The 19503-nt window shown below is 42.0% G+C and overlaps 1 protein-coding gene across 9 annotated transcripts in view; it reads right to left on the reverse strand.

Moving 5' to 3' along the window:
• Positions 1-19503, reverse strand: part of LOC118216546 (fas-binding factor 1 homolog) — an 85530-nt gene that overhangs the window by 11846 nt on the left and 54181 nt on the right. For 8 of the 9 annotated variants that reach the window (XM_035397820.1, XM_035397818.1, XM_035397819.1 and 5 more), the window contains 9 exons: positions 13402-13608; positions 8252-8359; positions 7609-7748; positions 7136-7254; positions 6554-6676; positions 3968-4153; positions 3057-3233; positions 1644-1781; positions 1375-1474 (listed from right to left, as the gene is read on the reverse strand). In XM_035397820.1, coding sequence (XP_035253711.1) covers positions 1375-1474; positions 1644-1781; positions 3057-3233; positions 3968-4153; positions 6554-6676; positions 7136-7254; positions 7609-7748; positions 8252-8359; positions 13402-13608 — 1298 coding nt within the window. The remainder of the gene's footprint in view (positions 1-1374; positions 1475-1643; positions 1782-3056; positions 3234-3967; positions 4154-6553; positions 6677-7135; positions 7255-7608; positions 7749-8251; positions 8360-13401; positions 13609-19503) is intronic. The other variant, XM_035397822.1, reaches the window with a different exon arrangement.

Genomic DNA, 19503 nt, shown 5'->3' on the forward strand with positions numbered 1-19503 from the left:
TTTAAGCTTATGGTAATTATTGAAAGCGTTTACATGACGTATTTACATGAGTTAACGAAATAGGCCTATTACCAAATTAACAAACTGAAAAAGGTCTCTCACCAAGTATTCACTTACCCATAATCAACAGTCCTGAACAAACGTGAAATACACGATGTAATCCCACTGCAGACTGCGAAAGCTACTAGGAATATATAGCTTTTACCAAGCCTTTGCGCGACACAAACGGAACCAGTGTAGATATGCTACGCGCCGCGCCGCTTCGCCGTGCTGCTTACGCGATGCGTGCGGTGGGTGCCCGGCGTAAGAGTTAGGTGTGATCATTTTTAAACCACCGGCAGTTACTTTTTAGTTAGTCCTTAGACGCTGGAGAAATACCTGAGGACTGGAAGCGAGGTAATATAATACCAATATATAGGAAAGAAGACTGTACTGATCCAGGAAACTCATCACATGTAAAACACTGGAATCTATCATTAGAGACAAGTTGGAAGTATTTCTTGAAAACAGTAACATCCTAAGGGATAGCCAGTATGGTTTTTGCAAGGGAAGGTCAAGACAAACCTTCTGGCACTCTTTGAAGAAGCTACCATGTGTTTTGATTATAACAAGGCTTATGATATTATATACTTAGATTTCCAAAAGGCATTTGATAAGGTACCACATGAGAGACTTGTTAGTAAAATGAAGACGTAGGAATTAAGAGACGTATTTCAGAGTGGATACAGAACTGGCTACAGGGTAAGAACACAAAGAGTAGTAGTAGGGATATTATCTGAGCAGGGAACTGTTGGAAGTGGAGTGGTGCTGGGACCACTGCTCTTCCTCTTGTGTATTAATGTCCTTGACATTGAAAGTACATTAGTCCAATTTTCCTGTGGTTTGTCTGCACTCGGTGTTCTGTTGTAGTAGAAGGCTCTGGGTGTTAGCTCTCAGTAATCTGCCGAATCGTTTTTATCGATTCTATAAATGTTTAACTCTGGAAATGTTTCTGATCATTCAAGGAATTTAATGATTTTTGGTTCTCCATAGTTCTGATGTTTGACCACAAAAATATTGGAGTAGATAATGGAAACTTATGCATATGACCTTCTTCAGCTGATTTATCATGGCCTGTGGCTAAAGCTTTATAACTCCAGACTTGGAAAATGGCTTAAATAAAGCAACACATTTGCACTATTTACAATACTAACTCATTTTTTATTCATATTTTAGGAAGAAATGCCACAAAGTGCCACAAATAAAATTATCTTGGCAAAAAAGCAAAAATGAAATCTATCTCATAAGTTGCCTCCACCAACTTACCACTCCAGAATATAGGCACAGGGGTGGTTACCTAGGAAAAGTGGGACAGAAGGTAAGGGGTATATTTACCTGAGATAAAAGGGGTGGAAGATAGAGGGAGGGTTGTGGAGGGGATGCTCTGCCTTAGACCCTCCACCTCTCTGTGATGATCAGTTATTTTCATCTGCTCCTTGAGGGAAAGGGGACAAAATAACACAATATGTACTATGAGGTTGTCCACAATATGTACTATGAGGATGCCCTGATGCAGTGGGGACGTGTCCTCTGTAATGGTTTTTCTGTACTGTCCTGCAGTTTTCCAGGTTTAGTTGAATGTATGATCTGTCAGTCGCCTGTACCTGGTGCAAGTGCTGCTCCTGCAGTCGCAGACGCTCCATCTGAGCATGGATGGTGCCCAGCCGCACAGAGTGCTCAGACTCCACCCTCCTGGCCTCTTGCAGAGCTTGCTCCCCTTCCTCATACTTCTCTGAGGCCAGCTGAAACAGCAAACAGCAATATTCAATACACAGAACACAGCAAGGTGGGAATGGCATAGAATAAATGGGGGGAAATAGAAAACCGAAGTCCCTGTGCTATAGTTACAATAGAGCTGTGTCCCTGAGCTACAGTGATAATAGAGCTGTGTCCCTGTATCCCTGTGCTATCATGATAATAGAGTTTTGTGCCTGTGCTATAGTGATAATTGAGCTGTGTGCCTGTGCTATAGTGATAATTGAGCTGTGTACCTGTGCTATAGTGATAATGGAGATGTGTACCTGTGCTATAGTGATAATGGAGATGTGTACCTGTGCTATAGTGATAATTGAGCTGTGTACCTGTGCTATAGTGATAATGGAGATGTGTACCTGTGCTATAGTGATAATGGAGATGTGTACCTGTGCTATAGTGATAATTGAGCTGTGTACCTGTGCTATAGTGATAATGGAGATGTGTACCTGTGCTATAGTGATAATTGAGCTGTGTGCCTGTGCTATAGTGATAATTGAGCTGTGTGCCTGTGCTATAGTGATAATAGAGCTTTGTGCCTGTGCTATAGTGATAATTGAGCTGTGTACCTGTGCTATAGTGATAATAGAGCTTTGTGCCTGTGCTATAGTGATAATTGAGCTGTGTGCCTGTGCTATAGTGATAATAGAGCTTTGTGCCTGTGCTATAGTGATAATTGAGCTGTGTACCTGTGCTATAGTGATAATGGAGATGTGTACCTGTGCTATAGTGATAATGGAGATGTGTACCTGTGCTATAGTGATAATTGAGCTGTGTACCTGTGCTATAGTGATAATGGAGATGTGTACCTGTGCTATAGTGATAATGGAGATGTGTACCTGTGCTATAGTGATAATTGAGCTGTGTACCTGTGCTATAGTGATAATGGAGATGTGTACCTGTGCTATAGTGATAATTGAGCTGTGTGCCTGTGCTATAGTGATAATTTAGCTGTGTGCCTGTGCTATAGTGATAATAGAGCTTTGTGCATGTGCTATAGTAATAATAGAGCTGTGTCCCTGTGTGCCTGTGCTATAGTGATAATAGAGCGGTGTACCTGTGCTATAATGATAACAGAGTTGTGTACGTGTGTTCTACTGATAATGGAGCTATATCCCTGTGCCCTCGCTGTTTGTTTGGTTTCTCTAATGAAACAGCGTGAACCTCTTGTAGAATACCGGAAATGGATATGCATGAACCATCCACAGGAAGTAAATAAATGTGTTTTATTTGTGAGGTGCATCAGAGGAATGATGGGGCTCAACCTTGCTGAATCTCTCAAGCTCCAGAGCTCGAGTCTTCAGGCGCACTGCAGCCACGCCTAGCCGCTCCCTCTCCTGCTCCATCTCCTCTCTCTGCCTCTGCAGCACCTCCTTCTCCCGGGTCAAGGCTTCCTCGTGCTGCCTCAGCTCGCCCGCACGCAGCCGCAGATCCGCCTGCTCCTGTGCACCCATGGCATGATGGGGCATTTACACTGCATTGCACCTTTATGGGTCACGTGTGAGGGCACTGGCCCTGTACAGCCCCTTAAGGCTGTGTGGAACACTGACATCCTTTAAACTGAGTACTTACAGAGGGTAAACCCTAAGCACTGCACAGTGTAAAGAACATTAGCTACAATATCTTACATTTAAACTGTATTCCCTTTCCACTAGGCAGTTAAAGCACATATTTATTCATTTGTCCTGAAAGATACTCAAAGATCTTTTTTTTCATCCATTGGTCAGTCTAGCAAATCCCACAAATATCAAAATATCATATATATTTAAATTATTGATAACAAGGGGTTACTGATAATTATTGTTCTTTTTGTCCAGAAAATAAAGTCTCCAAATCTACCATCAAATGCCTCCTCCATGCCAATAGGCTTTTTGGAAGGGTTGCAAAAAAAAAGCCTCCATTGAGGGATATCAACATAGGTACAACATAGGAGCTTATTAATGAACATGATAATGGAGTTGGGTCCCTGTGCTATAGTGATAATGGAGTTGTGTCCCTGCGCTTTAGCGATAATGGAGATGTGTACCTGTGCTATAGTGATAATAGAGATGTGTACCTGTGTTATAGTAATAATAGAGCTGTGTACCAGTGCTATAGTGATAATGGAGCTGTGTACCTGTGCTGCAGCAATAATAGAGCTGCGTAAATGTACTGCAGTAATAATAGATCTGAGTACCTGTGCTATGGTGATGATGGAGCCCTCCCTGCTGGACTCCCTCTCCAGCACCCGCCTGCTCTCCCGCTCTGCCCACTCCTGCCTCAGCTTCTCCTGGGCGTGGAACTGTGCCCACTCCACCGCCAACTTCCTGCGCTCCTCTGAACAATGCTGCATCACTGACTGCTGTTCCTCTAACAAAGCACTCTGCACAAGCTCACACGCACGTACACACACACACGCACGTACACACCCACGCATGCACACACACACACACACACACCCACGCATGCACAAACACACGCACACCCACGCATGCATACACACACACACACACACGCACAAACACACGCACACCCACGCATGCATACACACACACCCACGCATGCACACACACCCACACACACATGCACACACACCCAGGCATGCACCCACACACACAGTGTCAGACACACATGCACAAACACGCACACAGCATCTCACACACACACACACAGTGTCAGACACACAATGCACAAACACACACAGCATCATATATACGTGCGCACGCACAGCACCAGACACACACACACAGACATCGAGTCACACACACACACACACACAGGGTCAGATGTCAGATTTATTTAACAACAATTTATTTCATAACACCCTAGAGAAACTAAAATCTAATCTGCGCACACACACACACGCACATACACAGTGTCAGACGCATGAGCGCCCACACACACACACACACACACACACACGCACACACACACACACACGCACACAGTGTCAGATGCATGTGCACCCACACACACACGTGCGCGCGTGCATACACAGTGTCAGATGCATGTACGCTTACACACACACACACACGGACACACACAGTGTCAGACGCATGTGTGCTTACACACACACACACACACACGCGCGCTTACACACACACACACACACATACACAGTGTCAGACGTATGTGCGCACACACACACGCACATACACAGTGTCAGACGCATGTGCGCACACACACATGCACACACAGTGTCAGACGCATGTGTACTTACACACACACACACGCATACAGTGTCAGATGCATGTGCGCTTAAACAAACACACACACGCACACACATAAGCCGCGTTTCCACCGCAGGAACTATACCCCGGAACTAGGAACCTTTTGAGGAACTCAGTGCGTTTCCACCGCAGGAACTAGGGTCTAAATTTAGTTCTGGGGGCTTTGTTTTACCCCCCAAAACGTTCCTGCTCGGGGGGTAGTACTTTCCGAAAGTACAGGAACCTTTTGGGTGGAGCTTGCAGCGCTGAACATTTCTGATTGGTCGAGTACTCGTAGCATTTGTGTTGTATTTATTTTCCGCCATTACCCGCCATGTTTGAAAATATGCAGCGGCAAACCAATTTATTTTCATAATAACTTCAAATCAAACTTGTATGTTATGCGGCGCAGTAGCCTACTTTTGGTTATAGCCTGTCAACGTCTTGGAATTATAACGTGTGCTCTTCTGTTCTTTTCTTGCTTTAGTATTCGTTTTATAAAATGCTAAGCATTCGTGCTGGGACAGCATATTACGTAGGCTACCAAAACATTCAAACGGATTAATTCGGTTGCTGAATATTTTCTTCCGGATTTTCTTTGTTAGCCCGTTGTAATTGACTCAAAATGTTTGATACAGTTATGTGAGGTATGCGGTAGTTCTGCATAATTAACATTGGTGATACAGTACAAGCAAACTGGAAATCACCTTCCGCACTTTTTATCCGGGTAAAATAACAGGTTAATTCTAGTAATCTTCCCTTTAGCTTTTTCAGACTGCCGTAATTTTACTCAATTTTACTGCCATTTTTCAATTCCACGAAAAGACCAGGAAGACTATGGACTCATTTATGGTGCATGGTTCGCATCTGGAGGGCACACTTCGCTGCTCGGCTAGCAGTAGCCTAACTTCGAAGGAAAGCAAACGGTGGCTGTACCACTACTAATTTACATTTTCACGCAAGTCCGAGTTTTCGTTCTATTCTTGTCATTTTGCGATTAGCCTATATGGAATTGACGACGAGAAAGTAATAAAACAGCAAATTGTTTACAACGTGTGCATGTTTTCTGCTGTTAATGAATGTGTTTGAGAGGATATATGAAAATCAATAAATACAAAAGTAACCATATATAGTCATTGTTGGTAACCCGTTGTATATAAGTGGAATAAACCCCTCCGGGCTGTCCCGGTTATTAGAAAATAATGTAGGCTACTTCGGTGGTAGTATGGGGTTACAGAAGAAATCATATGACAGATGGACCGACGACAACGTCAGTGTCATTTGCCTAATCTTCGCGGTACTTTAGACCCCGGTGGAAACGCAGACAACCATTGGCTGAAGGAACCTTTTAGTTCCTGGTAAAGTAGTTCCTGGGACTGAAAGTTCCGGGTAATTTTGGTGGAAACGCGGCTATAGTGTCAGATGTGTGCACACACACACACACGCACACACAGTGTCAGACGCATGTGCGCACACACACACACACACACACAGTATCAGATGTGTGCGCAGACACACATGCGCACACACAGTGTCAGATACTTAATACCCAGTTCAGAGTTGTTCACTCTAACCTTCGCCCTCTCCAGCTCCTCCCTCTCAATAGTGATGTGCTGGGTGAGGCTCCGCCTCTGTTCCTCCAGGGCTCTCTGGGCTGACTCCGCCTTGGCTTGGTCTGCTGTCGCTCTCCAACGCTCCTGCCGGACACAGTTTCCACGGTTACCACACTAGGGGGGCAATAGCAAAACCTGACTGAATCAGTTAAATGTATAACTGACTTATAAAAGGGCAGTCTACCCATTTCTGTATGAGGTTTCTGTTTATGGTGTTTGTGTAGCTTCCAGAGATTTGTTTCCTTCATCAATTAATTTTATATGCATTTCACTCTGCAAATGCGCGCACACACAGTACATACATGCACACCACACAAACACACAACCACACAAACACACTGCACCACACACACACACACACTGCACCACACATACGATCACACACACACTACAGACACACAAACACATACTACAGACACAAAACCCACATACACACACCCAGGCACATCTCACACACACAACCAGGCACACACACACACGCACACAGCCCACACACACACCACACACACACACACACACACACACAACTGCCCAGCCCCTCACCTTCTCCAGCTGTCTCTGCTGCTCAGTTAGCTGTGCCTCCATCTTTGTGATCACCTCCTTCAGGCGTAACCGCTCCTCCACCATCGCCCTTTCCTGCTGGCTCAGATGCTCCTGCAGGACTGTGGAAACAACAACATTCAGCTCACCATATCATCATCACCATCACCATACGACAGCATGCACCTGCAGTGCTGTACCACCATTAAAACAAGTACTTCTGAGCTGTTTGTTTATTTGTTTGACTGATCACAGCAGCACCTCTGAGTTGTTAGTTTGTTTGTTTGACTGATCATAGCAGTACCTCTAAGCTGTTAGTTTGTTTGACTGATCATAGCAGTACCTCTGAGCTGTTAGTTTGTTCGTTCGTTTGACTGATCACAGCAGTAACTCTGAGCTGTTTGTTTGTTAGTTTGACTGATCACAGCAGTACCTCTGAGTTGTCGGTTTGTTTGTATGACTGATCATAGCAGTACCTCTAAGCTGCTCTTTCCTCTGTAGTGCACCCTGCTCCAGGCCCTGGGCGCTGTGCTCCTGGGAGCTCTCCATGCGGGATGACAGATCACCGAGTCTGCGCGAGATGTGGTCCATCTGCTCCATCACCACGGTTACAGACCTATGGAAAAAAGCACATGAAAATGAGCTCCAATGGAAATTCATACTGTCACAAAACAAAAAAAAAGCTGTTTTGTTCAAAGAGTGAGGACTATGGTACCTGTTCTAAGATGTAGTACTGGTTTGATGTGCGTGTGTGTGTACTATGGTACCTGTTCTAAGATGTAGTGCTGGTTTGATGTGTGTGTGTGTAGTACAAGACCTGTTCTAAGATGTAGTGCTGGTTTGATGTGCGTGTACTATGGTACCTGGTCTAAGATGTAGTACTGGTTTGATGTGCGTGTGTGTGTACTATGGTACCTATTCTAAGATGTAGTACTGGTCTGATGTGCGTGTGTATAGTACAGTACCTGTTCTAAGATGTAGTACTGGTTTGATCTGCGTGTGTGTGTAGTACAAGACCTGTTCTAAGATGTAGTACTGGTTTGATGTGCGTGTGTGTAGTACAAGACCTGTTCTAAGATGTAGTGCTGGTTTGATGTGCGTGTGTGTGTAGTACAGGACCTGGTCTGAGATGTAGCGCTGGTCAAAGCATCTATCTCCTCATCCTTCAGCCTCTTCAGTCTCTGAACCTGCTCTTCGTGATCCCGCTTCATCTCTAATATGGATTTCCTGCAGGGTAGAACACATACATTTTATTTCAATCTTGGATTGCTGTCTGTGCTGGTGAATATGAGTAAGTGAATATGGTTCTATGTTTGCATTTGTGCATGACTGCTTATTTTTATGTTATTATTATTAGCCTTTATTTACCCAGGGGAACCCGTTGAGACCAAGGTCTTATTTGTGATGGTGCACTGGTTACAAACATTCATACAGTGATAAAAAACAATACAAATCATTAAAACAATACAATCATAAGAACAATACAATCATAAAAACAATGAAAATCGTAAAAAACAATACAATCAAAAACAATACAAGAACATTTTACATCAATACATTCAAGCTGATAAACATTATGGCAACATTATTTAAAAAATGCACAGGTCTCGACTCCAAATTCATTTATCGCATGTTTGAATTTACCTATTGAGACTAAGGGATCCAATTTGAAAATCTCTTGAAGTTAATTCCATTCTTTAGGAGCACAATAACTGAAAGCAGTTTTTCCTAGCTCAGTTTTGACTCGAGGGACCTCAGGAACTAACCAATCCTGAGACCTTGTCTGGTAATGACTACAACGCCACGTGATGAGGGATGTCAGGTAAATAGGTAGTTTTCGTAAGATTGCTTTGGAAACATACAGGAGCAAGTGCTGCGTTCTCCTAGCGGCACTTGCTCCTGTATGTTTACAATACAGATTACAATGATGCGTTTTAAAATGATCACCAGTAATAAAACGACGAGCTGAGTGATAAACAGCATCAAGCTGCTTCAAAGTGGTAGAGGCAGCATGCATATAGATAATGTCACCATAGTCAAGTATTGACAGGAAAGTAGACTGTACTAAAAGCTTCCTATTATCACGCGAAAAACATGATCTATTTCTATAAAAGTACCCAAGTTTTAGTTAGTTCGTCAACATGTATTTTGAAAGACAACTTTTCATCAATAAAAATCCCAAGGTACTTGTAGGAGGGCACTCTCTCCATTGCAGAACCATCCAAAGTGCAAACATTAGAGTCAATTTCCTTATGTGTGTCAATGTGTGTGAGTGCGTTTATGTGTATGTATACTGCACATGTGACTGAAAGCGTATAGGTATGTACTGGTATTACGTATGTATGTATGTGGAGGAAACATATATTTGTGCATAGAGAATGCAAACTGTTAGTGGAAAATTAATGTAGGCATTTTGTAAAATAACATCTGAAGAAAAACACTCACACTTACAAAGCACATCTTGAATGAAATGCATGAATTAAATAGTTTTGCTTAGAAAGACTGACAAACCCCCCTGCTCAGCTGCCCCATAAATTTCTCTCTGCCAGTAAATCTGATGAGCTTGCAACTTTTTTTATTAATAAAATGACCATCATTAGAGCGGCTATTTGTTCTTCCACATCAAATAGCACACCTGTAGCACTTACACCCCCTGCCAGGAAAGGTACCCCAGCTGAAATGTCTAATTTCAGTGAAATTGATAATGAAACACCATTAGAAATAGTCCAGCACCTTAAGCCATGCACCTGCGCATTAGACAGTATTCCCTCTAGAGTTTTCAAAGACAACCTCAGCTGCTTAGCCTCTCAACTACTACAAATAGTAAACTGCTCGCTCTTTCCTCCCTAAATCTTTGAAAACTGCAGTCGTAAAGCCTCTTATAAAAAAGAAAAATCTAGACCCTTTCCTATTAAACAACTATCGCCCTATTTCCAATCTCCCCTTCATTAGCAAGATCCTTGAGAAAATAGTTTTTAATCAACTTAACAACTTCTTAAATCTCTATGGCCTCTTTGATTCTTTTCAGTCAGGTTTTCGAATCAATCACAGAACAGAGACAGCCATTATCAAAGGCCTAAACGACACGCGCTTAAATATTGACTCAGGAAAAATATCAGTTCTTCTTCTGTTAGACCACACTGCAGCTTTTGATACCATTGATCATCAAATACTTTTTGACAGACTAGAGCATTGGGTCGGTCTCTCCGGCTCAACCCCCAAACGACTATAGCCCCATCAACTACCTGTATCTTTGCATTGAACAAAAGGTACACCTTTATGCAGATGACACAATTATTTATACTATAGCGCCATCTTTAAAAGTGGCAATGGATTCCCTACAGACTGCTTTTAATTTATTGCAGATGTCACTTGTTAATTTAAAATTGGTTGTAAATTCTAAAAAGACTAAATTTATGATTTTTTTCACATTCCCGTTCATCACCCACTGTACGGTTTTAACACTAGATGGCATGCAGCCAGAGAGGGTTACCTCTTACAAACATCTCGGCATCTGGATTGATGACAAGATGACCTTTGCCGTCCATATTGATAGCCTAAAAAAAACTTAGACCAAAGTTAGGTTTCTATTTTCGTTTTAAAAAAATGTTTTCCTTTTACTGGTAGAAAAAGATTAGTTCAAACTAAAGTACTTTTTTGTCAGTATTAGACTATGGTGATGACATTTATATGCATGCATCTTCATCTCTGTTGAAAAAACTGGATGTAGTCTGTCATGCTGCCCTGCGGTTTGTAACTTGTGCAAGTGTACATACACACTGTTGTAATTTATATAAATTGGTTCAATGGACTTCATTGTATTCAAGCAGAAAAACCCATATGTTAATTATTATTTTTAAAGCTTTACTGGGTAAACTACCACAGTACATATCCGGCTTACTGAAATATTACTCCAGTAGCCATAACACTAGCTCCTCAGAGAAAATTCTCCTCATGGTCCCAAGTACTTGAACAGAACTGGGTAAATCTGCCTTTTCCTTTCATGCCCCGCATGTCTGGAATGAGTTACAAGGCATACTTAATCTGAAATCCTTACCCTCTCTGGACATGTTTAAAAATATGTTAAAATCAGTTTTACGTTATTTTTACGTTATTTTATGTTATTGCTTCTAACAACAATTGCCTTTTAGTTCCTGATCGTTGTATGTTCTGTTCTGTTTTGTTTTTGATATGTTTATGAAACTTCTATTTTTCTGCTGCCATCTTGACCAGGACTCCCTGGCAGAAGAGATATTGTATCTCAATGGGACCTTTCTGGTTAAATAAAGGATAAATAAAAATAAATAAATAAAAACAAGTAAATAGTTGGATGCGCCACAACTTTCTACAGCTAAATAAAGACAAAACCGAGATTATTGTTTTCAGGAGCAAAGTAGCGAGACAAAAACTTGCTTCCTATCTTGATTCATGAGGCTTACAAACAAAAACACAAGTCAGAAACCTAGATGTACTAATTGACTCAGATCTCAACTTTGACAAGCACATTAAATCAATAAATAACCAAATCCGCCTTTTACCATCTCAAAAACATACCTAGAGTCAGAGGCCTTATGTCCAAAAAAGACCTAGAAACTCTCATTAATGCTTTTATTTCAAGTAGAATCGATTATTGCAATGCTCTCTTTACCGGTCTCTCCAAAAAGTCCATCAAATGGCTTCAACTTAACCAAAACGCGGCTGCCAGGCTTTTAACTAGGTCAAACAGAAATGAACATATCACCCCAATCCTCAGGCCCCTACACTGGCTTCCGGCTTGTCAAAGAAAAGTGCTGCTACTCGTTTACAAATCACTAAATGACTAAAGGACCAAAATACATTTCTGAAATGCTTCAACATTATGAACCAACCAGAACACTTAGATCTGTAGGGTCTGGCCTAAACTTAGAAATGCCTCCACTGTTCTGTCTTTCAAAGCCGGATTGAAAAATCTGCTCTTCTCAAGGGCCTTTGACTGAGCTCCACTATAACTGTATTGCACTTTATTTTTAATTTTCTGCCCTCTTGATCTTATTTTGTTTTTCATTCTACGTGTGTTATTTTACATGTGTTATTTTATTTCTACCCTATTTTATCATTGCACTATTTTTAATCTATTTATACTATCTAATTGCTTTCTATCTTGCACTATTTTTAATCTACTTATACTGTTGAATTATTTTTATTGTCTTGTTGACCACTGTTTATTGATGTAAAGCACTGAACTGCATTCAATTGTATGAATTGTGCTATATAAATAAACTTGACTTGACTTGACTTAATCTTTTCTGCTAACTCCACAAATTTGTCCTGCAGAACCTCAAACCTACCTTTACCTATGTCATTGATTTCTATGTGAACCATGACCGCTGGATCCCTCACGACTCTGGCCACGTGCTTGTCTGCACACTCCAGGAGATCTACCTGGGCACCAGATTCCTTTTCGTGCTAACTTTTTCTTCTTTGCCATATTTCTGGCTACCTGTGGTTTAACTACCCCAGTCAATTTAACTACCCTCCACCTCCCTCCAACCCCCACCTCCCTAATGACTGGACATACTTCCAACAAGCCAAAGGAGGCAATAAACAAATAAAAAAGAATGAGTTACCGATACCAGTGGCATGAATAATCCATACTCCGAAGTGAAATTGTCACCTGGTAAATGTTTGTCTAACAGAGACTGAGCTACACTTGTGTGATGGACAGTTCTAAGACATAATGGGTTCCTTGTCACCTTGTGGCAGACACATAACACTACAGTGCGACAAACAAACAAACTGATGAAGATCGATAAATAGTCCCCCCCCAATCCCCGATTTCATTATGAACGTGCGTATCACTTGCCGAAGAGAAGGCTGAAGATTAAAAGCACTCAAAAAACAAACTGAAGATGGTTGCAGTACAGGACTAGCACAGGTTCACCAGGGAAGATCCAGACCAAGCAACTGGTAACATTTATGGTTCACAGACTTCAGGCAATCATTGAAAGCAAAGGATTTGATACCAAGTACTAAATATGGTTACTTTATTCATGATCATTTTAATTTGTCCAATTACATCTGATCTCCTAAAATGGGGGAACTATGTATAAGAGGCTCTGTAATTCCTACACGGATCACCCAATATAGACGACAGTCTGAACTTTAACCTCACATTAACTTTTACATTTCAAATCTAGTGCGCTGGAGTACAGAGCCAAAATAAATTGTACCATGGTCCAAAATACGTACGGACTGCACTGTATAAATGAGTGAATGCAATAGATGAGTACCTCTGCAGCTCCTGCAGGCGTTTGACCTCCGCATCTCTATCCTGCTGGATCTGGGTGAGGCGGCGCTGGTACTGGGCCTGTAGCTCCACCCGCTCCTGCTCCATCTGCCGCGTGACAGTGGCCAGGCGCTCCATGAGCTCCTCATTCTCCTGCTGCCTCCTTGCTTCCCGCTCTGCCAGTGCATCCTCCAGTAGCTTCACACTAGCCCTGAGAGGAGCATACTGGTCAAACACTGGCCCTGAGAGGAGCATACTGGTCAAACACTGGCCCTGAGAGGAAAATACTGGTCAAACACTGGCCCTGAGAGGAACATACTGGTCAAACACTGGCCCCAAAGGGAACATACTGGTAAAACACTGGCCCTGAGTGCTATATACAGGTCAGAAACACTGGCACTGAGGGGTATATGCAGGTCAGAAACACTGGCCCTGAGGGCTATATGCAGGTCAGAAACACTGGCCCTGAGGGCAAAATGCAGGTCAGAAACACTGGCCCTGAGGGCTATATACAGGTCTGAAACACTGGCCCTGAGGGCTATATACAGGTCAGAAACACTGGCCCTGAGGGCTATATACAGGTCTGAAACACTGGCCCTGAGGGCTTATATACAGGTCTGAAACACTGGCCCTGAGGGCTATATGCAGGTAAGGAACACTGGCTCTAAGGACTATATGCAGGTCAGAAACCCTGGCCCTGAGGGCTATATACAGGTCTGAAACACTGGCCCTGAGGGCTATATACAGGTCTGAAACACTGGCCCTGAGGGCTATATACAGGTCAGAAACACTGGCCCTGAGGGCTATATACAGGTCTGAAACACTGGCCCTGAGGGCTATATACAGGTCAGAAATACTGGCCCTGAGGGCTATATACAGGTCTGAAACACTGGCCCTGAGGGCTATATGCAGGTCTGAAACACTGGCCCTGAGGGCTATATACAGGTAAGGAACACTGGCTCTACGGGCTACATACAGGTCTGAAACACTGGCCCTGAGGGCTATATACAGGTCAGAAACACTGGCCCTGAGGGCTATATACAGGTCTGAAACACTGGCCCTGAGGGCTATATACAGGTCAGAAATACTGGCCCTGAGGGCTATATACAGGTCTGAAACACTGGCCCTGAGGGCTATATGCAGGTCTGAAACACTGGCCCTGAGGGCTATATACAGATAAGGAACACTGGCTCTACGGGCTATATACAGGTCTGAAACACTGGCCCTGAGTGCTATATACAGATAAGGAACACTGGCTCTAAGGGCTATATACAGGTCAGAAACACTGGCTCTGAGGGCTATATACAGGTAAGGAACACTGGCTCTACGGGCTATATACAGGTCTGAAACACTGGCCCTGAGTGCTATATACAGATAAGGAACACTGGCTCTAAGGGCTATATACAGGTAAGGAACACTGGCTCTAAGGGCTATATACAGGTCTGAAACACTGGCCCTGAGTGCTATATACAGATAAGGAACACTGGCTCTAAGGGCTATATACAGGTCAGAAACACTGGCTCTGAGGGCTATATACAGGTCTGAAACACTGGCCCTGAGGGCTATATACAGGTAAGGAACACTGGCTCTAAGGGATATATACAGGTCTGAAACACTGGCCCTGAGGGCTATATACAGGTAAGGAACACTGGCTCTGAGGGCTATATACAGGTCTGAAACACTGGCCCTGAGGGCTATATACAGGTAAGGAACACTGGCTCTAAGGGCTATATACAGGTCAGAAACACTGGCTCTGAGGGCTATATACAGGTCTGAAACACTGGCCCTGAGGGCTATATACAGATAAGGAACACTGGCTCTAAGGGCTATATACAGGTCAGAAACACTGGCTCTGAGGGCTATATACAGGTCTGAAACACTGGCCCTGAGGGCTATATACAGGTAAGGAACACTGGCTCTGAGGGCTATATACAGGTCTGAAACACTGGCCCTGAGTGCTATATACAGATAAGGAACACTGGCTCTAAGGGCTATATATCAGTAACACTAGCCACACGAGGCAATCCAGATCCATTGGGTGCCTGTAACCACTCGTAAAATTTAAAATCTTGGTGAAGGAGATGGCCCCTTCAAATCTGCAGATAAATGATCAGAACGCACACACCTCCCAGACCCCTCCATTATATCTTGGTCACGGCTACAGTCTGTTCTGTCTGCTCAGTGCTGGAATGAGTTTCCTACAGTAATAAGAACAGCAGAGATGGCCATCTTCCGACGCAGTCTGACTTAATTTAACAAGTAAATTTTTCTTCTTCATGTCACAAAGAATACAAGTACTATATTCACATTGTAGTATATTGCAAACAATTTACATAAGAAAAGTGTTTTAACTCAGCGGTCCCCAACCCCCGGGCCACGGACCGGTCATTTGGTACCGGGCCGCACAAGAAAGAATAAATAACTTACATTATTTCCGTTTTATTTATTATCTGAGTCTGAATGATGTTTTATTTTGAAAAATGACCGGATTCTCTCTTACATCTCGGTCACGTGATACGTTAACGCTAAAATTTAACCCACAAGCAAGCAAAATGAGTAAAAAACAGACGTCTTTGGAAAGTTTCTTTGCGAAGGGGAAAAGGCCCAGTGAGGAGACAGAAGAAGAGCCTACGACTTCCAAGAAAAAGAAAGCTGCATTTAACAGACAATACCAGGAGTCCTACTTAAAATATGGATTTATCGCGACAAAATTACGGAGTAGACTGGACATAAGCAACACACTTCGGGTGTCATTGTCTTCCATTACCCCTAGATGGGACCGTCTCGTTGAAGAGAAACAAGCTCAGGGCTCCCATTGATTTAGCGTTATAGTGAGTTAAAATTTTCATGCACTTTATATTCGTTTTTGTGGTGTATCTGTATCTTATTTTTAAGGCATGTTTAAACGTTACCATAGCGACCAAATAAAGTTGCATACGAGTACACAGTGGATTCACGTTTATTATTATATTTACAATATACCACAGTTTTTATGCCGGTCGTATCATTTTATTTTGTTGTATTTATCCGCCACACCTTAAAGGCCGGTCCGTGAAAATATTGTCTGACATTAAACCGGTCCTTGGTGCTAAAAAGGTTGGGGACCGCTGTTTTAACTGATCAAATTAAAGACTGCCTTTGAATCAATAGGCTCCTAATTGGAGAAAGCATGGACACATGGGCACTAAACTAACCATTTGTAGATAATGAAGAATTAAAAAGACAAACCAAATGACAACAAGCCAAACCTCCAAAGTGTGAATACATTTCAAGAAAAAAACTTACCCAGCCTTAGCTCAGAGATTGTGGACATGTAACATTTCTACACTGCAATGCTGTGGAACCACACTACGTTCATAGTCCAGCATTGGCCTCTTGGAGTTGGTGTCCTTCATTCTGTGTAGCCGTTGGAGGGGATATCTTTTATATATATATATATATATATATATATATATATATATAAAGATATGCGCAGATGTTTAATAGCATACATTTGCATGTTTTTGTCTCATAACTTTCATCTTCTGAGTGATATTCATTTTTTTTATATTGCCTGAAACAAAAGTAAACATTCTGCAAACCAATCAGGAAAAATAAATAATTTTTTTTTAAATAGCCAGATTAATTGATTATATATTGTTTGCTACCCTAGTTTGTACAATCAAAAATCACAAGAAGGGAGCTTACGACATTACTATTCATTCTGTACTACAGGCCTACTATTTATAATATTTCTGTGTTGTTACCTTTCTATAATGTTGTTCTCAGATTATGATGGGGGCATATTTCTACACATATTTATACTCTCTACATTTGTATTTTTACTAACGTTAGCTAGGTAGATTCAGCCCAACTTGCCCCGTATTTATTTTTTTGTTAAACAAGTGTTAAGAGAAGCTGGAAATATAAAAACTACCAACAAACAATAAAAATAATCAAACCATAAATAAAAAAACAACAAACAGTAAAGACGGGGGGAGGGGGTCACGTGACCCAGACCAAAATGGCAGCTTAGCGAGGAGGCTCCAAACAACCGTGCACGATTTAATTAAAGATCCCTAATATATACTGCTAACTTTTTAAATAGAACCTCGACGTTGATATGTCAAAAACTCCTGCAACCAAGCAGTGTGATATTTTCACTTGTGGACGTAAGACTAGTCCTAAATCAACTCCGCCAGATCCATCGAGTGACACAGAAGCTAACCACATGGCTAATACAGCTGAAGTTCTAAGAAAGCTGAAATCGCTCCGGGAAGACTTCGGAATAAAAGTTGGATAATGTCGACACCCGTCTGACTGGCATGGCAAACTCAATGGCTGCGTTGGAATGCAAAGTGACGGACATAAAACGAGATGTGTCCTCCAATGCAACGCGTATTGAAGAAGCTGAACGCTGCATACACGAAGCAGAAAAAACACTTGAAAAAACAGATGCCGCAATAATCTCGGCCACCAAGCAAATCGCTTACCTTGAATCCAAAACAGACGACCTGGAGAACCGGGGCAGGAGAAAGAACCTTCGGATCTTTGTTATACGAGAGGGGGCCGAGGGCAAACAATCACTTTTCGACTTCGTCAATGACAAGTTACCATGATGGCTGGGGCTGAATCCTAATGATAGATCATTCACCCTGGAGCAGGTTCATCGTACGCTGGCGTCGGGGAAGCCCAACCAGAATAGAGCGGTCCTCATTCGCTTCTTAAATTTCCAGGAGAAGGAGTTTGTCTATCGTGAATCAAGGCGGCGAGACATCACACACGAAGGGGTCAAAATATAATTTGCGCAGGATCTTTCGGCAGAAACTGTTTGGATCCGACAGGGATTTAACCGGGTCACGAAAATGTTTGTTGACACCAACGCCTTCCACGGATTCCAAACAGAACCCCTGCAGGCTTAGAGTGCTACACAGCGGCAGGATCCACCTTTTCTCAACGCCGCAGAAAGCTGAAAAGTTCTACAAAAGCATCCCAAAGTCGATGTCCACTGGTATGTGATCCGTAGATTTAAAACAACGCGCTTCTGAGAGTAGGCTACACTTTTTTTTAAATACGCCTATTGAAATATAATTTTGTTCAGCGCGTAGACCTATCAGGGTTGATTTTATTTGCATATTTAGCAGTTGATGTTTATTAGACCAGTGGATATTGTTTTAACATAGTCAAATCGTATTGTCTTATATTTCAAAAGGAAAAAAATTACTATACTAAGTTGAAAGTGTATGGTTGACAGGCACTGAATGTTTGCTTAAGACAAAGTTTTAAAAAATGATACCATGTTATTATACAGTCAATATCTGGGAATAAATATTGAATAAATATACAACCTTCCCATTGGTTTTACGCGTAGAGATGTCCGTTTTGAGACTGAGTGGTCATATATTGTCTTCCGTTTGTGAAATACACACGCATTTGTAATGCCTGGGTACATTCCAAAATAGCTGTGCATAATACCACACCTGTTGTTTACGGCGTTGTCACCCTTTTTAGTACAGTCTGTCTTGATTGACAATACATTTATTCAGTAGGTGAGAGTATAAGCTTTCTAACGATGTATAGCATGTCTGATTTTGCTTTTGGAGTAGCGTTTTATAGGTCAGCATAACCGAAAATTTTCTTATCATCGCATTCATGTACGCATTCACTCTGAGGTAATGGAACTGGAATGGAGTGTATATCAGGAAATAGAGACTATATTACTAGCGTGTCCAAGCCTATAAAAAGATTGGATCAGGCCGGCTCTAACTGAGTCGCGAGACATTTCACACTAAACCAGACCTGCCAACCTTAGGAAAATATTCTGAGTAACACAATAGTTAGTGTAACGCTTAGTTCACGTTTTCGCACCACTTCGCTTTGCACGCACACACAGGCCTTTCTTCATAATCCTAGTTTTGACTGTTAAAGTGATCAGGCAAAATTGTATAATTTGACCTGATTCTAAAATATCACTTGCACTGCACTGGGCTATATTATGATATACTTTCAAGTCAAAAGTTTGAGTACACCTGCTTAAAACAATTTTTTCATGATTAATATTTCATTATATGATGTGTGTGCTTATACAAACTGATAACCATAATGAATTGCATTCACTTATTTAATA

This window comes from Anguilla anguilla, chromosome 17, assembly GCF_013347855.1.
Source record: "Anguilla anguilla isolate fAngAng1 chromosome 17, fAngAng1.pri, whole genome shotgun sequence".
NCBI classification, from domain to species: Eukaryota; Metazoa; Chordata; class Actinopteri; order Anguilliformes; family Anguillidae; genus Anguilla; species Anguilla anguilla.